This window comes from Aspergillus oryzae, chromosome 4 (genome assembly GCF_000184455.2).
Source record: "Aspergillus oryzae RIB40 DNA, chromosome 4".
NCBI lineage: Eukaryota > Fungi > Ascomycota > Eurotiomycetes > Eurotiales > Aspergillaceae > Aspergillus > Aspergillus oryzae.
The window spans coordinates 1,627,852-1,641,317 of NC_036438.1; the positions used below are offsets into that span (position 1 = coordinate 1,627,852).

The 13,466-nt window shown below is 50.2% G+C and overlaps 5 protein-coding genes across 5 annotated transcripts; 3 read left to right on the forward strand and 2 right to left on the reverse strand.

Moving 5' to 3' along the window:
• Positions 1-838: 838 nt before the first annotated feature.
• capA (adenylate cyclase-binding protein) lies at positions 839-2,649 on the reverse strand (the record flags this gene model as incomplete). The annotated part of the gene is made up of 4 exons (XM_001727569.1): positions 839-1,826; positions 1,883-2,184; positions 2,249-2,498; positions 2,606-2,649. 4 exons carry the CDS (start codon positions 2,647-2,649, stop codon positions 839-841), a joined length of 1,584 nt encoding a protein of 527 aa, XP_001727621.1.
• Positions 2,650-3,078: 429 nt separating this feature from the next.
• Positions 3,079-4,407, forward strand: AO090012000639 (uncharacterized protein; the record flags this gene model as incomplete). The annotated part of the gene is made up of 2 exons (XM_023236569.1): positions 3,079-3,151; positions 3,230-4,407. 2 exons carry the CDS (start codon positions 3,079-3,081, stop codon positions 4,405-4,407), a joined length of 1,251 nt encoding a protein of 416 aa, XP_023091483.1.
• An 857-nt stretch (positions 4,408-5,264) lies between these two features.
• On the forward strand, positions 5,265-6,476 carry AO090012000641 (mitochondrial 54S ribosomal protein mL44; the record flags this gene model as incomplete). The annotated part of the gene is made up of 1 exon (XM_001727571.3): positions 5,265-6,476. One exon carries the CDS (start codon positions 5,265-5,267, stop codon positions 6,474-6,476), a length of 1,212 nt encoding a protein of 403 aa, XP_001727623.1.
• A 445-nt stretch (positions 6,477-6,921) lies between these two features.
• On the reverse strand, positions 6,922-7,830 carry AO090012000642 (basic secretory family protein; the record flags this gene model as incomplete). The annotated part of the gene is made up of 1 exon (XM_001727572.1): positions 6,922-7,830. The coding sequence occupies one exon, from the start codon at positions 7,828-7,830 to the stop codon at positions 6,922-6,924; it is 909 nt and encodes a 302-aa protein (XP_001727624.1).
• A 1,463-nt stretch (positions 7,831-9,293) lies between these two features.
• On the forward strand, positions 9,294-13,398 carry AO090012000643 (uncharacterized protein; the record flags this gene model as incomplete). The annotated part of the gene is made up of 6 exons (XM_023236570.1): positions 9,294-9,992; positions 10,045-10,163; positions 10,229-10,488; positions 10,546-11,362; positions 11,415-12,028; positions 12,110-13,398. 6 exons carry the CDS (start codon positions 9,294-9,296, stop codon positions 13,396-13,398), a joined length of 3,798 nt encoding a protein of 1,265 aa, XP_023091484.1.
• Positions 13,399-13,466: the final 68 nt, after the last annotated feature.

Here is a 13,466-nt window from a genome sequence, read left to right on the forward strand (position 1 = left end):
TACCAGAAAGCATTGCATTACAACGATAAGGTATCAAGCCCTAAAATTCAATCATAATATGGGGACTATTTTATAGTTCGTGCCCAAAAAGCTCTAGAGTTAGTGAAGACTCTGGCTTGGCTCAGTCTTTGGTAATTATTCCATGAGAAGCTGGACAGCCCAGGAGTAGCAATCAAAGTCTGCCTCGATATGATAGCATCAATGGAAATGAGCTGCAGCTCAAGGGCAGATTACAAGCTCAGGTGGGCCCAATGTCAATCGGCTGGAAGACCATCGACTTGGATAGTTATATCATATATCCTTGGTACAGTGTATGGCCGTCCTAATGCAATTTTTCGTTTCGAATGGTTCACCCAGCCTGTGTGGTTGTCTACGATATCTTTTTTTGCATTTCTGAAGGGCAAGCCAGTGGGTGGTCGAAAGACAACCAGGTTGCATCATGACTATCCCAATGCCCCAAGAAACGATGTGGCAGCAGCTAGGAACATTTTCTGGTCCGCAGAGGTGCAATGTATGTTTTTGGTCAGCCCTAGTGCCTCAGGCTGCCTAATCAGATACTAATTTGTCAAGTACATCTCAGCCAACATTGACTTAACAAGGTAACACCTTCTCTTGTCAACACTACGTAACACATGCAAAATATACAGAGAGTTTGAATTTATTTTACCTAACATGGAGTCTAATTCCAGGAGAAAGGTGCTTCTATTGTATATGTCAAAAATCAGCCTGGCAAACTATGACTATCTTAGCCACTGCACTAGATGTCATCCAAGGTACACAGCTAACCAAGCACATATGTTCGAGATATACCGAAGCGTAGTCGTAGGTGTATTAGTGTTTAGCCTGCGTGCTCGACGATCTCGTTCACCAGAACGCCGTCCTTGACGTAGGACTTGATCTGCTCGGGAACCGGGCACTCCTTGGTATCTTCATCTGTTCCCTCCTTGGGGGGAAGCATGATGTTGAGCGCTGTGCATTTGCTGGAGAAAACCTCGGTGTTTAAGCTCTGGGGGCCGAGGTAGACCGTGGCACCGTCCACCTGGTCCAGCAAAAGCGTGGGCGCCACGCCGTCGATCTGGAGAGCGAATTTGGTGCACTTAATGACATCAAGGCTGCTCACAAGGGAATCAACGATGATGGAGAGATCCTTGCAGTTGTCGATGGCGATGGCGTTGGCCTTGCTGGACACCTTCACGATGGTCTTGTTGCAACGGGAGATGAGGATGGACTGGTTCTGCTGGGCAGGGATCTCGACGATTTCGCCCGGGTTATCAAAGTTCTCGATGTACCACTTGTTGCTCTCGAGGTCCTTGCGAGGAGGTTTACGAACACGCATGCTCTCCGGCTTAGGCTTCTTACTCGGGGCTGGCGACTTAGAGCGAGAGATGCTGCCTTGCGAGTCAGGACGTTCCGGAACGGTCGAGCTTGCGCGAAGACTAGGGTTCTTGTGCGTCATTTCAGACTTGTCGACTTTCCGGAGACCAGAGGTGATAGCCTCACCCTGGTTCAACTGAGCAAAAACGGCGGACATATCACCTCCCGGGGCCGCGCTGGGCGGCGGAGGAACGCCAGGCGGTGGTGGAGGTGGTGGAGGAGCTCCACCAGGCACGTTCAGCGTCGGCACAGGGGGTGGAGGAGGAGGGGGAGGAGCTGAACCGCTGGCCCCGGTGCTAGAGCCGCCTTTGACCTGTCTGAGGGCTTCCAGCGCATCGATGCCGCTTTGCTCATTCCATGTCAGGCCCTTTGGATAGTGCTTCTTGAGATAGGCAGCAAGGGCCTTGAAGATTTGATAGTAGGATTGGATGTACTGGACGTGAGTCTTATCCCTGATGAGAACGTAAGTACTTTGCTTTGCGCTTGAATAGGGTAGTAAAGGTCTTACTTTTCCTTGTACTCCTTCAAGACCTTGTTGCCATAGTACTCAATGCCACCAACGATTTCACTGACAAAATCGCCTGGCTTGGGCTCAAAGAACCATCCCAGAGCCACGATACCCTCCGCGACCGCGCTGAGGTGGTTGAAAAGTGGAGAGGCCCGATTCGACTCGCGGATCATATTAATAGAATCGGAGGCAGTGTGAAGCTCTGTCATGAGCTCTGCGGGCTGGGGCTCGGGCTTCTTCGCCTTCGTCGAGACGTAAAGGTAGGTGCGCTCGGCTTCGAAAGCTTGTAAGACAGCTTTCGACTACAAAACCAGTCAGTAGGCTGTCGCAACCACAATGTAATGACGTTCGGTTGGAGAGCCTCACCTGCTCAGCAACAAGGTCTCCAATTTTATTTCCAAGGTCCACGAAGTTCCGCACATCCTTATTGATCAGTGTATCGAAGTCCTCAATTTGAGGTGGGACGGCAGGAGCTGCAGGGGCCGGGGGAAAAGCTGGCTTGGGCGGTTCAGGAGCAACGGTCTCGGGGGCAGCGGCGGCATTCAATGTTTTCGGCGAACTGGGGTCATCTAGTCCCATAGCCATATCCTCCAGGCGGGAGGTCGCGGCTTCCAGCCTATTACATCATTAATATAACGAAAAGAGAACGTGAAGCGCATGACGAATGCTCCACACGACAGCTTCCTGTGCACTGTGCTTGAGGCAAGCTGATTCAGGCCTTACCGCTTAATAAGGGTAGTTAGGTTATGCATATGGCTGGTCGCCATCTTGAATGGCCCCTATCAAAGCAAGGGAGGGGATCCCGAAGACAACTCAAGAGGGGTGAAAGATACAGGGAGAAAGGACAGTCCGACACTTCAAATGGAAGTTACAGAGGGACAAGTGATGGTACACTTGCCCGTGACTATGGAGTAAGCTGTGTCCGTCAGAATCGTAAGTTGCAACGGTGTCGGTTCCCAAAAGATGATGCTCCTTATCCCGTGCCTGAGGCCTGGAGCTCCACGAGTGGGTCTTACGGTACAATACATTTGAATGGCCGTTTCGCATATTGTACGCTATGACGTTGGCGGTAAATTTTGGTAATTCTACCACATGTACGGAGTAGGATGGTATTCTGTAGATGCGATAAGAACTTCTACTACGGATACTGAACCCCGCCAATTTGGACACTTGTTAAGCATTACTATCTAGCAATAATGACAGAACAAAGCGGCCCTACATCTTTCGCCAATCATGTGGACTTCTGTACACTAGGCATGTTCATCCTTGGTATGCTATAACACGCCCAAATCGGATGAACTGTCGAAACCCTACGGTATACTTACGAAACTCCTTTGATTCATGCAGATGATATTGACTTCGGGGGCACTAGACCTAATGTCAAGAATATCCTCGGGGGTGCAGCGTCTTTCGCGGTTGTCGGTGCTCGTCTAGTCGCTGGAAAGGAGCACTCCCACGCTGTTAGCTGGATTGTTGATGTTGGCTCCGACTTTCCCTCGGAGGTTTTAGATGTCATCAACACATGGGGCACAGCATGCGTGATGAGAGAAGACAACAACCGATTAACCACCAGGGCTTGGAATGGCTACGGTCCCAATGAGAAGCGGGGTGAGCACCTAACCTTCTTTCGCATGAACTCTAGAAAGGATACTGACGGGCTAGACTTCAAATATTTGACCCCTAAATTACGACTAGAACCTTGGATGCTATCCGATTCCCAGGTGTTCTCGAGGACCTTTCATATGGTCTGTTCAGCAGGACGTTGCGTGTCAATTGTGCAGAATATACTGCAGCGGCGAGAAGAACTACGGCGAGAAGGCAAAGCACCTTCCAGCAGCCAGGCTTCGGAGAGGCCATTCTTTGTCTGGGAACCTGTGCCTGATCTCTGTACACCCGAAGAGCAAGATAAATTCTTTGTTGCAAACCGGGTAGTCGATGTGGTAAGCCCTAATGAACTGGAGCTAGGAATGATGTTTGGGCAGCCAGGGTGGAATGAAGAGAGCGAATTCGGGAAAGATATTGTCAAGCGCATCCTTGATTCGGGCATTGGCCCGAACGGAAATGGGCACTTGGTTATTAGAGCAGGGAAAGATGGAAGCTATACATTCTCAAGAGGCCAGAGGATTTGGTTGCCCGCTTACCATCAACCCGATGCTTCAGCAAATACGCCAGTCGTCGATCCGACTGGTGCAGGTAATTCTTTTTTGGGGGCACTGACTCAAGGGATGGTGACTGTTGATAGGGCCCCAGCCAAGATTGTTGGCTCAGTGCTTGCAGGGTCTGCTGTCTGGGAAAGGGCATTGGAAGCGTTGGGCAAGCAGAGTTATATACTGTCCTCTCTGATATTCGCCACTGTTGCTGCAGGTTTCGTTGTGGAGCAGATTGGAGTGCCCCATCTGTCTACGTCTACCGAGGAAAGAGAACTTTGGAACGGAACTGAATTCACGGAACGAGTCCGTCTGTACACGCAGCGATTGTATCGAACACTCGAAGAGTCTCCCCGGAAGCACTTGCAGATCAATTGACCGATTGAAGAACGCCCTTCTATTGTCGTACAGCCCACAATAATATGAAACTTATACCTATCATGCCATATAAACCTTCCGAAGGGTTTCATTGTAGCCCATGCTCCCCCTTTATGAATCCTGCTTCGCAGCTTGCTGTCTCTCGTGTTCGATGATCTGTTTGCTCCAGCTACAGTGGAACAGTAAAATGTCAGTATGTGCGATCTTTGGTAGCGAACACCTCCGAGATGAACTGACTAGCGACTGGGGAAGAATCTGCCGGGTTCTGGCATCCTGTCACGGCGTTCCCGGTCGGCACTAATGCTCCATGTCACAGCAGCAATGCCAATCACGACCGCTCCCATAATAGCAGTGTTGGCCCTCCAGTTCGCGGGCTGAGCGTACCAGCCTCCAGCGGGAGACCAGACTTCCTTGGGATACCTGAGTAAAAGATCGGTCAGCCTCTCACAGCATCAGTAGTTCGGGGAGAATTAATCGCATACGGGATCTTGCCGCCTCCACCCATTGTGGTTGGAATATGATTGAACAATGGTAGGGAAAGAACGTGGGCGATAGCTTGCTAGGAAAGCGTTGTTCTGGCGGGTTGAAGCCGAAATGACCGTCGACGTCCCTCGTCCCAGAACCCGTGACGCTAGCACCATATGCGGTTTAGCGTCACGGTCGACTTTCTCACACGACTCGCGGTCCCGTGACTTCCGCCGAAGCTCGACTTTTCTCCAGCGGTCAAAAGTTCATACAATACCGACGTGGAAACCCCAACACTAAACCTCCACGCAACGCCCTGGGCAGCCCAATCTTATTTTCGCTCATTCCAATCGCCCTCCGGCTTCAGGTTTTCCACTCTCACAGTTGCCCAGATGAAGAGGCTGCAGCTCCAACGATGGAGCAGTTCGGTCCTTTCGCCGCGGGCCCGAACTGGTGGCCGCCTGCAACAACATCTGTACTATAATTTGCGTCGCCAATCGACCGTTTCGCCTGCTCCTCAGGCCGAGAATGAGCCATTGTTTGAGGAACAATCGCTGAATTCGTCAACCCACATCCCCCAGTCCTCTCACTTCAAATACCTCCTCCCTTCTCCGCCGGTTGAGGCCGCACGCGAGTCCGCAAAACTCGCCGCCCTTCATGCACGCCTCTACCTCCCCTCCCGACTACCGCTCGAGACATTAGCACGCTCTCTGGTCGATGCTTCAGCCGATTCGAATCCTAATTTCAACAATGAAGCATTGGCTACGCTCGGCAATGACCTCCTGAGTCACTACACCTCCGAACACCTTGTTTGTACATATCCTCGACTTCCCTTAACTGTCATCTTCGCGGCAATGTATGCGTATGTCGGCCCTAAATCTTTGGCAGCAATGGCAAAGGAATGGGGTGTTGAGATGGCTGCAGTACCTGGTGGAGAGGTTGATCCCGGCCTCTTGCAGTTCAAGAGAGTGCTCCCAGGCACTGATGTAAATGCGGGACCAGTTACTGGCACAGAGAGACCCAATGAGCACCGGAAATCATGGAGAAAATCAATGACCTCCAGAGTTGTTTATGACAATGAGTATGGAGACCCTGTCGGGGTATCCGGCGAGTCGGCCACTCCGGAGTCGCAGAATACCCAGGGTGTTACCGCAGAGCATGCCAACGCGACATTTGTGCGTGCTGTGATGGGCGCCATCTACCTTCATGCCGGCAGACCGGCTGCCAAGCGATTTTTCGAGCAACACTTCCTCTCCCGCCACCTCAACATCTCGGACCTGTTCAACTTCTCCCAGCCGGCTCGTGACCTTTCCCGGCTGTGTGCACGAGAGAACTTCGAGCCACCTGTTGCAAAGATCATCAGTGAGACTGGCCGCAAGAGCAGACACCCTGTCTTTGTCGTTGGTATTTTCTCTGGTCAGGATAAGCTGGGAGAGGGCGCTGGCGCCAGCCTGCTTGAGGCTCGATCCAGGGCTGCCGTGGCTGCGCTCAAGGGCTGGTACCTGTATAGCCCACTGAATGTGCGTGTCCCTAGCTCCATGGAAGAAGAGGGCGCTGCACCCTGGAAGCCTGTCCACGTGGACTTGGGTGAGGTGATTGTGTAAGATGAGATTGCAGAGAGAGACACGCGTCAACGTGGAAAAGGTGTTATATTATATGACATGACTTGTCGTCGATGGGAGCAAGAGCACATTACATATTATCTATTCGAATTTTGCAAGAACAGGTTTTGTACAGTATGGGAAATCTATTTCATTCGTCTGATGTCTTCTGCTGAACCCTTTTTTTATCTTTATTTTTTAACTTTTCTTTTCTCATCTGTCTTGGTTACATCTTTGCATTTTCACCCCAATCCGTTTTGGACAGGAAACGGTCCTTACAACCGAGTCGTTGTAAGGGCTGATTCTTAGACAAAAGTACATAGATGTATGTACCGAATGAATGCATATTACATGACCTCGACTTGCAGAGTACTTGAGACTCGTAGTAATCTACGGAACTTACAATCGCGGATGCATCAACTACACCAACGATGCGATCTAAGGAAAGTCACTCAGAGGGGTTGACAATCTCATCCTCCCAATCCCCACCGCTTCGGTCTGTGCTCATCTGACCGTGTTTATCAAGGTATCTACCGTAGTCGTCCCACAGTTCGCTGACCCCGGACCCAAACAGATTCTTCCAAAAGCCCGGACGTCCGTCTTCCAGCTTCTCGCTCTCACCGATATATCCGCTTCGCAAAAGCCGGTCGTTCAGCATTCCAACTGCGCCTCTCCCAATCCGCACATCCTCCAGCCACTCTAGGAAGAATGCTGTATGCTGATAGCCCTGATCCCATTTCTCAGCTCTCTCCTGGGCAGATGCGGGCCGTTTCCAGTGCAGCGGAACGAAGCCAGCTTTGAGACGCACAAAATCCGCGATGCCCTCGATCAGGCCTCCGGGCGGACGTGGTACCGAGGCGTTATCCTGGCGGGGTGCCGTATGCTGGTAGCAATGGACCAGCTCATGGGTGAGAACACCAACTATCTCGGCTTTGGGATCGGGCAGCTTCATGGCGGTAAGGATATACTGAAGAGACAGGTGAATCTCCTTATGGTCATCGTCCAGCTCCATTCCGGTGGTGTAGGCTACACCGCCAATGTCACGGAGAAAGAAGGTTACGGATCGGGTTGGCGGTATGGAGGGTGTGAAGGTTGGGGTGGTTGGGCCCTTGGCGGTGCGCGGTTCATCTTGCGGATGGGGTGGAGTGTAGAGGTTCTCGATAATATCAGCTAGGGCTTTGTCGATGGTAGATGCAATGTCAGGGACGAGGAGTAAGAAGGCATTAGAACCGGGGTGACGTGTATCATTTATCTGGAGACGAAGTTTGGGTCTGGGGGGCACAGTGGACCGTTTGTTTGGACTAGGATCGGCTGGGGAGATGGCGGTGGGGAGAGAGTGACTGTCGACAGGTAACATCTCGAGTTGAACCCCGTACAATAATCGAATGCGCAAGGAAGGACGCGGAAGAATGTAGGTTCTGCGTCAAGATATCCCCACAGGAGTCTGTAGGCGCAAGATATACTTTGACTGGAATGTTCGTAATACGACGGAGTATAAATCCACTACTTATATGAAGCACTAAATGTATTACTGCTAAGTACATGTTGCATGCGCCCCGATCTGTTCACAGGACCTGATTCGACAGGCGCATGCTTCTTCGACCGAATCAGCCAATCGATCTCTTCCAATTGCCCATCGATGGATCCTTCCCCATATTAAGTGCTGTCGTACTGTGTATGCCACCTTTGTTGCGGCTCTTTCTTGACATGATGCATGGTAGGTATTTGGTCCAAGTGCCCACGCCAGCCGACGATCGGGTGGAGAAGCCAAACGGTCCTGTAATCGTCAATGATGATTGGATCATATGTCATTTAAATCCATTGATATATATCTATTGTAGATTTAAACAAAGAAAGAGGAAAAGAAAAATGTGTATTTGTGATATAAACCTAGACTCAGGTTAACAATTAAAGAGATTTCACTGGGATCGCGAAATCCGGACCTTTGCGGAGCATAACTTTTTGTAACACGCGGTGGGAAATTGATATACTGAATGTAAACAAGAAAACAAACCAAGAATCGGCGGAAATATAACTATAGGACTGCGCAAATTCTACTGCAGTACTCCATATATAATTTCCAGATTAAGTACTTAAATATAAATAATGCGATCTAATCATTCTTCATTATTTTATTTTATTTTAATTTTTTTTTTTCAATTAAAAAGAGGGGGAAAAAAAAAACTTCTTTCTAGATTGCGATCATGATACCAGTAACTTTCTGTTTAAAAGTCGTTGGGCTGCAGAGACCTCAGGCGCATTCGACCCCCTCCCCCCACTGACTGTTGGTTTCCGTGGCCAATGTTGCCGGTAAACAAAGCGGAAAAAAAAGATCCAGGGAACCAACGACCCGACTCGGCTTCCGTCCACTTCCTTCGCTCTGTCGCACGTCAACACTTGAATTTCACCGAAAGAATTCTTGAACTTCGGTTGAATTAATCCTTATAAAATCGCTGTGTTTATCTAAAGAGGGTGGAGTTCGAAGCGCTTATCGGCGCGTCTATTCGCTTATCGCTCCTTCCGTTGCAAACCCCCCCGTCGCTGCAGACCATCCTCGGAAGTGTCGCCGTCAGGATAGTAGCTTCCTCACCATCATCCTCCTCAACTCGCGCCTCCCATCGCAACGGCCATAATCAAGGTATGTATGAGCTCCTTCCTCATCACTGTCTTCTGGATTGTTTGGCTTAGGATGTCTGTCCTTCCCCCCCGTCGTCTTTCTAACCATATCCATTCACACTCACACTCACATTCGCATTCACAATCGCACACTTGCTTTTGGCGCACCTGCATCTACTTTTCAGCTTATGCTAATCATTCAAAATGGGTTTCTACAGCCTCACCTCTTTTGTGACCGAGTTCGCATTCTGCCTTTGGGTTTTGAACCTCTACTTCGTCTCCCCCCTTTACTTCTCCATCCAGCTTGGATGCCAACCTGTCTCGACATTCGAGTTTATTTTGATCCTTTATGTGAAGACTATCAGACGTCTCCTCGTTTACTCCGACGTTGTCCTTCTATATGTCATCCGAGTTGTCTGTCGTATTGAGCATTTTCTCGCACCCAACATGGAAGGAAAAGCTACAGAGCTACTGGCGGTCCTGAAGAACAATAACCTTGCGATTGATGTCAAGGTCAGCCATCTGCTGAGCATCAAATCCGATATCAAACAGAAGAATGTCCCCGATAATGCAGTGCATCTGATTTTCGAGAGCCTACGGCTAGCGATCACATCTCATCACGCCGCCCTTTACGCAGCCGGTTTCTCAACGTTTGGCCACTTCCTGAAGCGGCTGTTCATACAGGACCAGGCTCATATCGTCTCCGCTTATGCCCGTCACTTCTGCCCCGTACTTCTCGAGCGCCTGGGAGACCACAAAGAGCGTGTCCGCGCTCAAGCTGCTCAAATATTCACCGACTTATGGCCAGCTGCCAGCGCCGACGTAGAGCACTATGTGCTCGAAGTAGCCTTGACGGGGAAAAACCCTAAGGCCAAAGAGACAAGCCTGATATGGCTATCTAACGTATGTTAATACCCTTCTACTGTTGCATCATTTACCTAACCGGCGTTCGCAGATGTCGAGAAATCACGGTCTCCTTTTCCGATCATACGTGCCGAGCGTGGTTTCATGCTTAGAAGATGCAGATAGTTTCGTGAGACACACTGCTAAATCGACTGTAGTCGAACTATTTCAGTATGCTCTCGCCTGGGGTTAAGTGTTTTGTTTAGGATCACTCATGTGGCTGACAAAGGGCTTAGGGGTGCGCCTGCACGGGCTAAAGCAGACCTGACCAAAGAAATGACTGCTCAGAACGTTCGTCAATCGATCGTGAATGCAGTTTATGCAAATATCGGACTTGAGGACCACTCTTCCACAGCTCGCCCGCGCTCTCGAGTAGAGCCTCGGTATACCCCCTGCACGGATTCTCATCCTCTACGTTCCGCCTCTCGAGCAGAGGTCGTACACCAGCAGCCTGCTGCCGTAGTCTCCTCAGCCCCCCTAAGACCCTCTAAAGAAGGTACGTTTACTTTGCTTTCCTCTGCATTGATAACCATACCGTGCTAATGGTTGCCAGCTACACCAATGGTTGAACCGGAGCCGATCAAAAGCCGCCCTGGCTCATCGAAGAGCGACAAAGGACGGACCATAGCTGCGGCTCCTGAGGCAGAAAAAGCGCCACATATGGAAACTGCCCGACCGAGCTCCCAGGATGGTGAAGCTCCTCAGCCGCTTCATGCAGAAACGTCGAAGCAAGTCGAAGATCTCTTCCGTGTGCTGTCTCCAGCTTTCGAAGGTCGCGAATCCGAGGACAACTGGAGACACCGTGAGAAATACATTACCTCTCTCCGCCGACTAACTTACGGCAACGCCCCCCATGATTTTCCTCAGCCATTTTTTACCGGGATTAAGACGAATCTCGATGGTATTTTCAAAGCAGTCAACTCCCTTCGCACCACTTTATCCACCAATGGGTGCCTCTTGATACAGGATTTGGCCAAGATCGGCGGGTCCAGAATAGACCCGATGGTCGAGGTCATTATGCAGAACCTAATCAAGCTTTGTGGTGGGATGAAAAAGATTAGCGCTCAAAACGGCAATGTCTCCGTCAACGATGTCCTGGCAAATGTGACTTACACTCCACGTCTCCTGCAACACGTGACGAGTGCATGCCAGGACAAGAACGCCCAGTTACGTCTCTTTGCTGCAGGGTGGCTTAAAACCCTACTTAACAAACAAAGCCATCACAAGAGCTCGCTTGAGCACGGTGGTGGCTTGGCACTACTCGAGAAGTCCCTAAAGAGGGGACTCACCGATGCTAATCCAGGCATAAGGGAAGCGATGAGGGGTGCCTTCTGGACTTTTCATCAGATGTGGCCTGCAAGGGGCAACAAGTGAGTTACTTCTTTTCACTTCTGAATGACTGGTTTCATAACACCTGCACAGTATTCTATCCGATCTTGACAACAAGACCCGCCATCTACTCGAAAAAGATCCGGCGAATCCAAACCGTGACCAATCAAGTTACTTGTCAAGCGACACTCTCACCGTGCCTAGTCGCTCTGCCCTAAAAGAGGCTATTGCAGCACACAAAAAGGCTCGTCTGGCCCCGGCCAAGACTTTGCCTCCACGACCGGAATCAGCCCAGTCATCGTTTAGTGAAACAAAGGTATCTGATCCCCCGGCGAAGTCTACTGGGCGCACCGCTCGGGCACCTCTTTCTTCACTTTCTTCGGCGCCTATGCGACCTGGTGCTAAACCCCGTCGACCCGAATTGGCACGACCCGCGACTGCCGATCCATATTCTTCTCGCAAAACCGCCGCCACAGATGCCGTTCACATTGACAGCTCGCCAAGACCTAGGAGGGTAGCAAACCTGGGGCAGGCGCCCAGCTCAACGAAGAGCAAGCCCAAGAAACTCGATATTCCCATGACCATGGCCGTCGACCCAGTTGCACCTAGCGCAAGCAACGAAAATGAGACCCAGGTTGCTACCCAGGTTGCTAGTAAGGTTAGAAAGCGTTCCAGCTTGTCTGAACAATTCGCTGCTATCAAGAGAGGTATTCGGGCCAGAACATCCCCCAAAACAACACCCAAAACATCTCCCAAGTTATCCCCCCAAACACCCCCAAATGAACCAGATGATCGCGATATAAATGCCCTGAGCGAATTATCCATCAATAAGACTGAACATCCTCATGAAATTGCCGTGGGCGAATCGTCCAACAATGAAGCAGGTCGTCACGATGACCATGCACCTTGCGAAATATCTTTCGATAAACTAGATCGTCACGATGAAAATAAACTGAGTGAATCACCTACCCCTGGTCCAGATCATCACGATGAAAATGCCCTGGGCGAATTATCTATCAATGTACCGGATCGTCGCGACGAAACTGCACTGGGCGAATTATCTATCAACAAACCACAACGTCGCGATGAGAATGCCCTGGGCGAATTATCTATCAATAAACTAGATCGTCGCGATGAAAATACACCAAGCAAATCCCCTCCGAGTGAACAAGATCGTCGCGTTGAGAAAACGATTGACTCTGCTGAACATACATCTCAAGCCCAACGACGTGTTGAAGAATCCGAGCCTTATTTTGCGCGCTTTAAGATTCGGAGTCGCCTGAGCAACAAACGAAGGAACATCAGTCCACATTCAGAACACCTAGAAAACGCGAAAGAGATGGTCCGGGTTGCGGGCCAACGAATCCGCTCCAGGTCATTCGACCTATTTGCATACCGAAAGCTACAGGACCTTATTCATTATCATGGAGAGAAACTCTTCACTCGGCCAGTTTTCGATGATTTGCTCGACGGACTGTTGGTGGAGCTGCGCAAAGAGCCGAGCCCAGATAGAAAACACAATGGCGACTACGCAGACGTGAAGACCCAGGTTGTTGGAACCCTTCGTCTGTTGGAAAAGAGCTGCCCGAACTTGTTTGTGATTGATTACGACGCAATAGACGCCATCTTTCATGCGAGAAGATACTTCGAAACCAACTCTTGGATTGTTCAAGAACTCCAGCAAACCGCGTTGGAGTGGTTTCGTAACTGCGAGCCATCAAAGCTCGAAGGCATGCTTGATACACTTGTCCAATATGTACAACGTGAGACGCGGGACGAACCGGGATATCGGTCCATCCTTATGGCCCTCTCTCTACTCACTGACCTAATTGGGGACGCGAACAAGAAAGGGGCTTGGTTCTCGAATGAGATCTTGGAACAGGTTGGGACGATAGCAGCAAGGGACATCCTAGCCGAAGACACCGACATAAGAAAGAAGTCTATCGAACTCTGTGTCCAACTATATGTGATGTCTACTAACCTGTATCAAGACAAGGGGGTATCTTTCTGGAGGCTGGTGAAAGCCCCCGAGGGGGGGACCCGGCAATTGATAATGTACTACATAGCCAGGCAGTAGGCTTTGTATGTATTCCAATAGCTGTACTAATCAAATCAAAATAATTTCTTCAAAGGAGCTGCCTATAT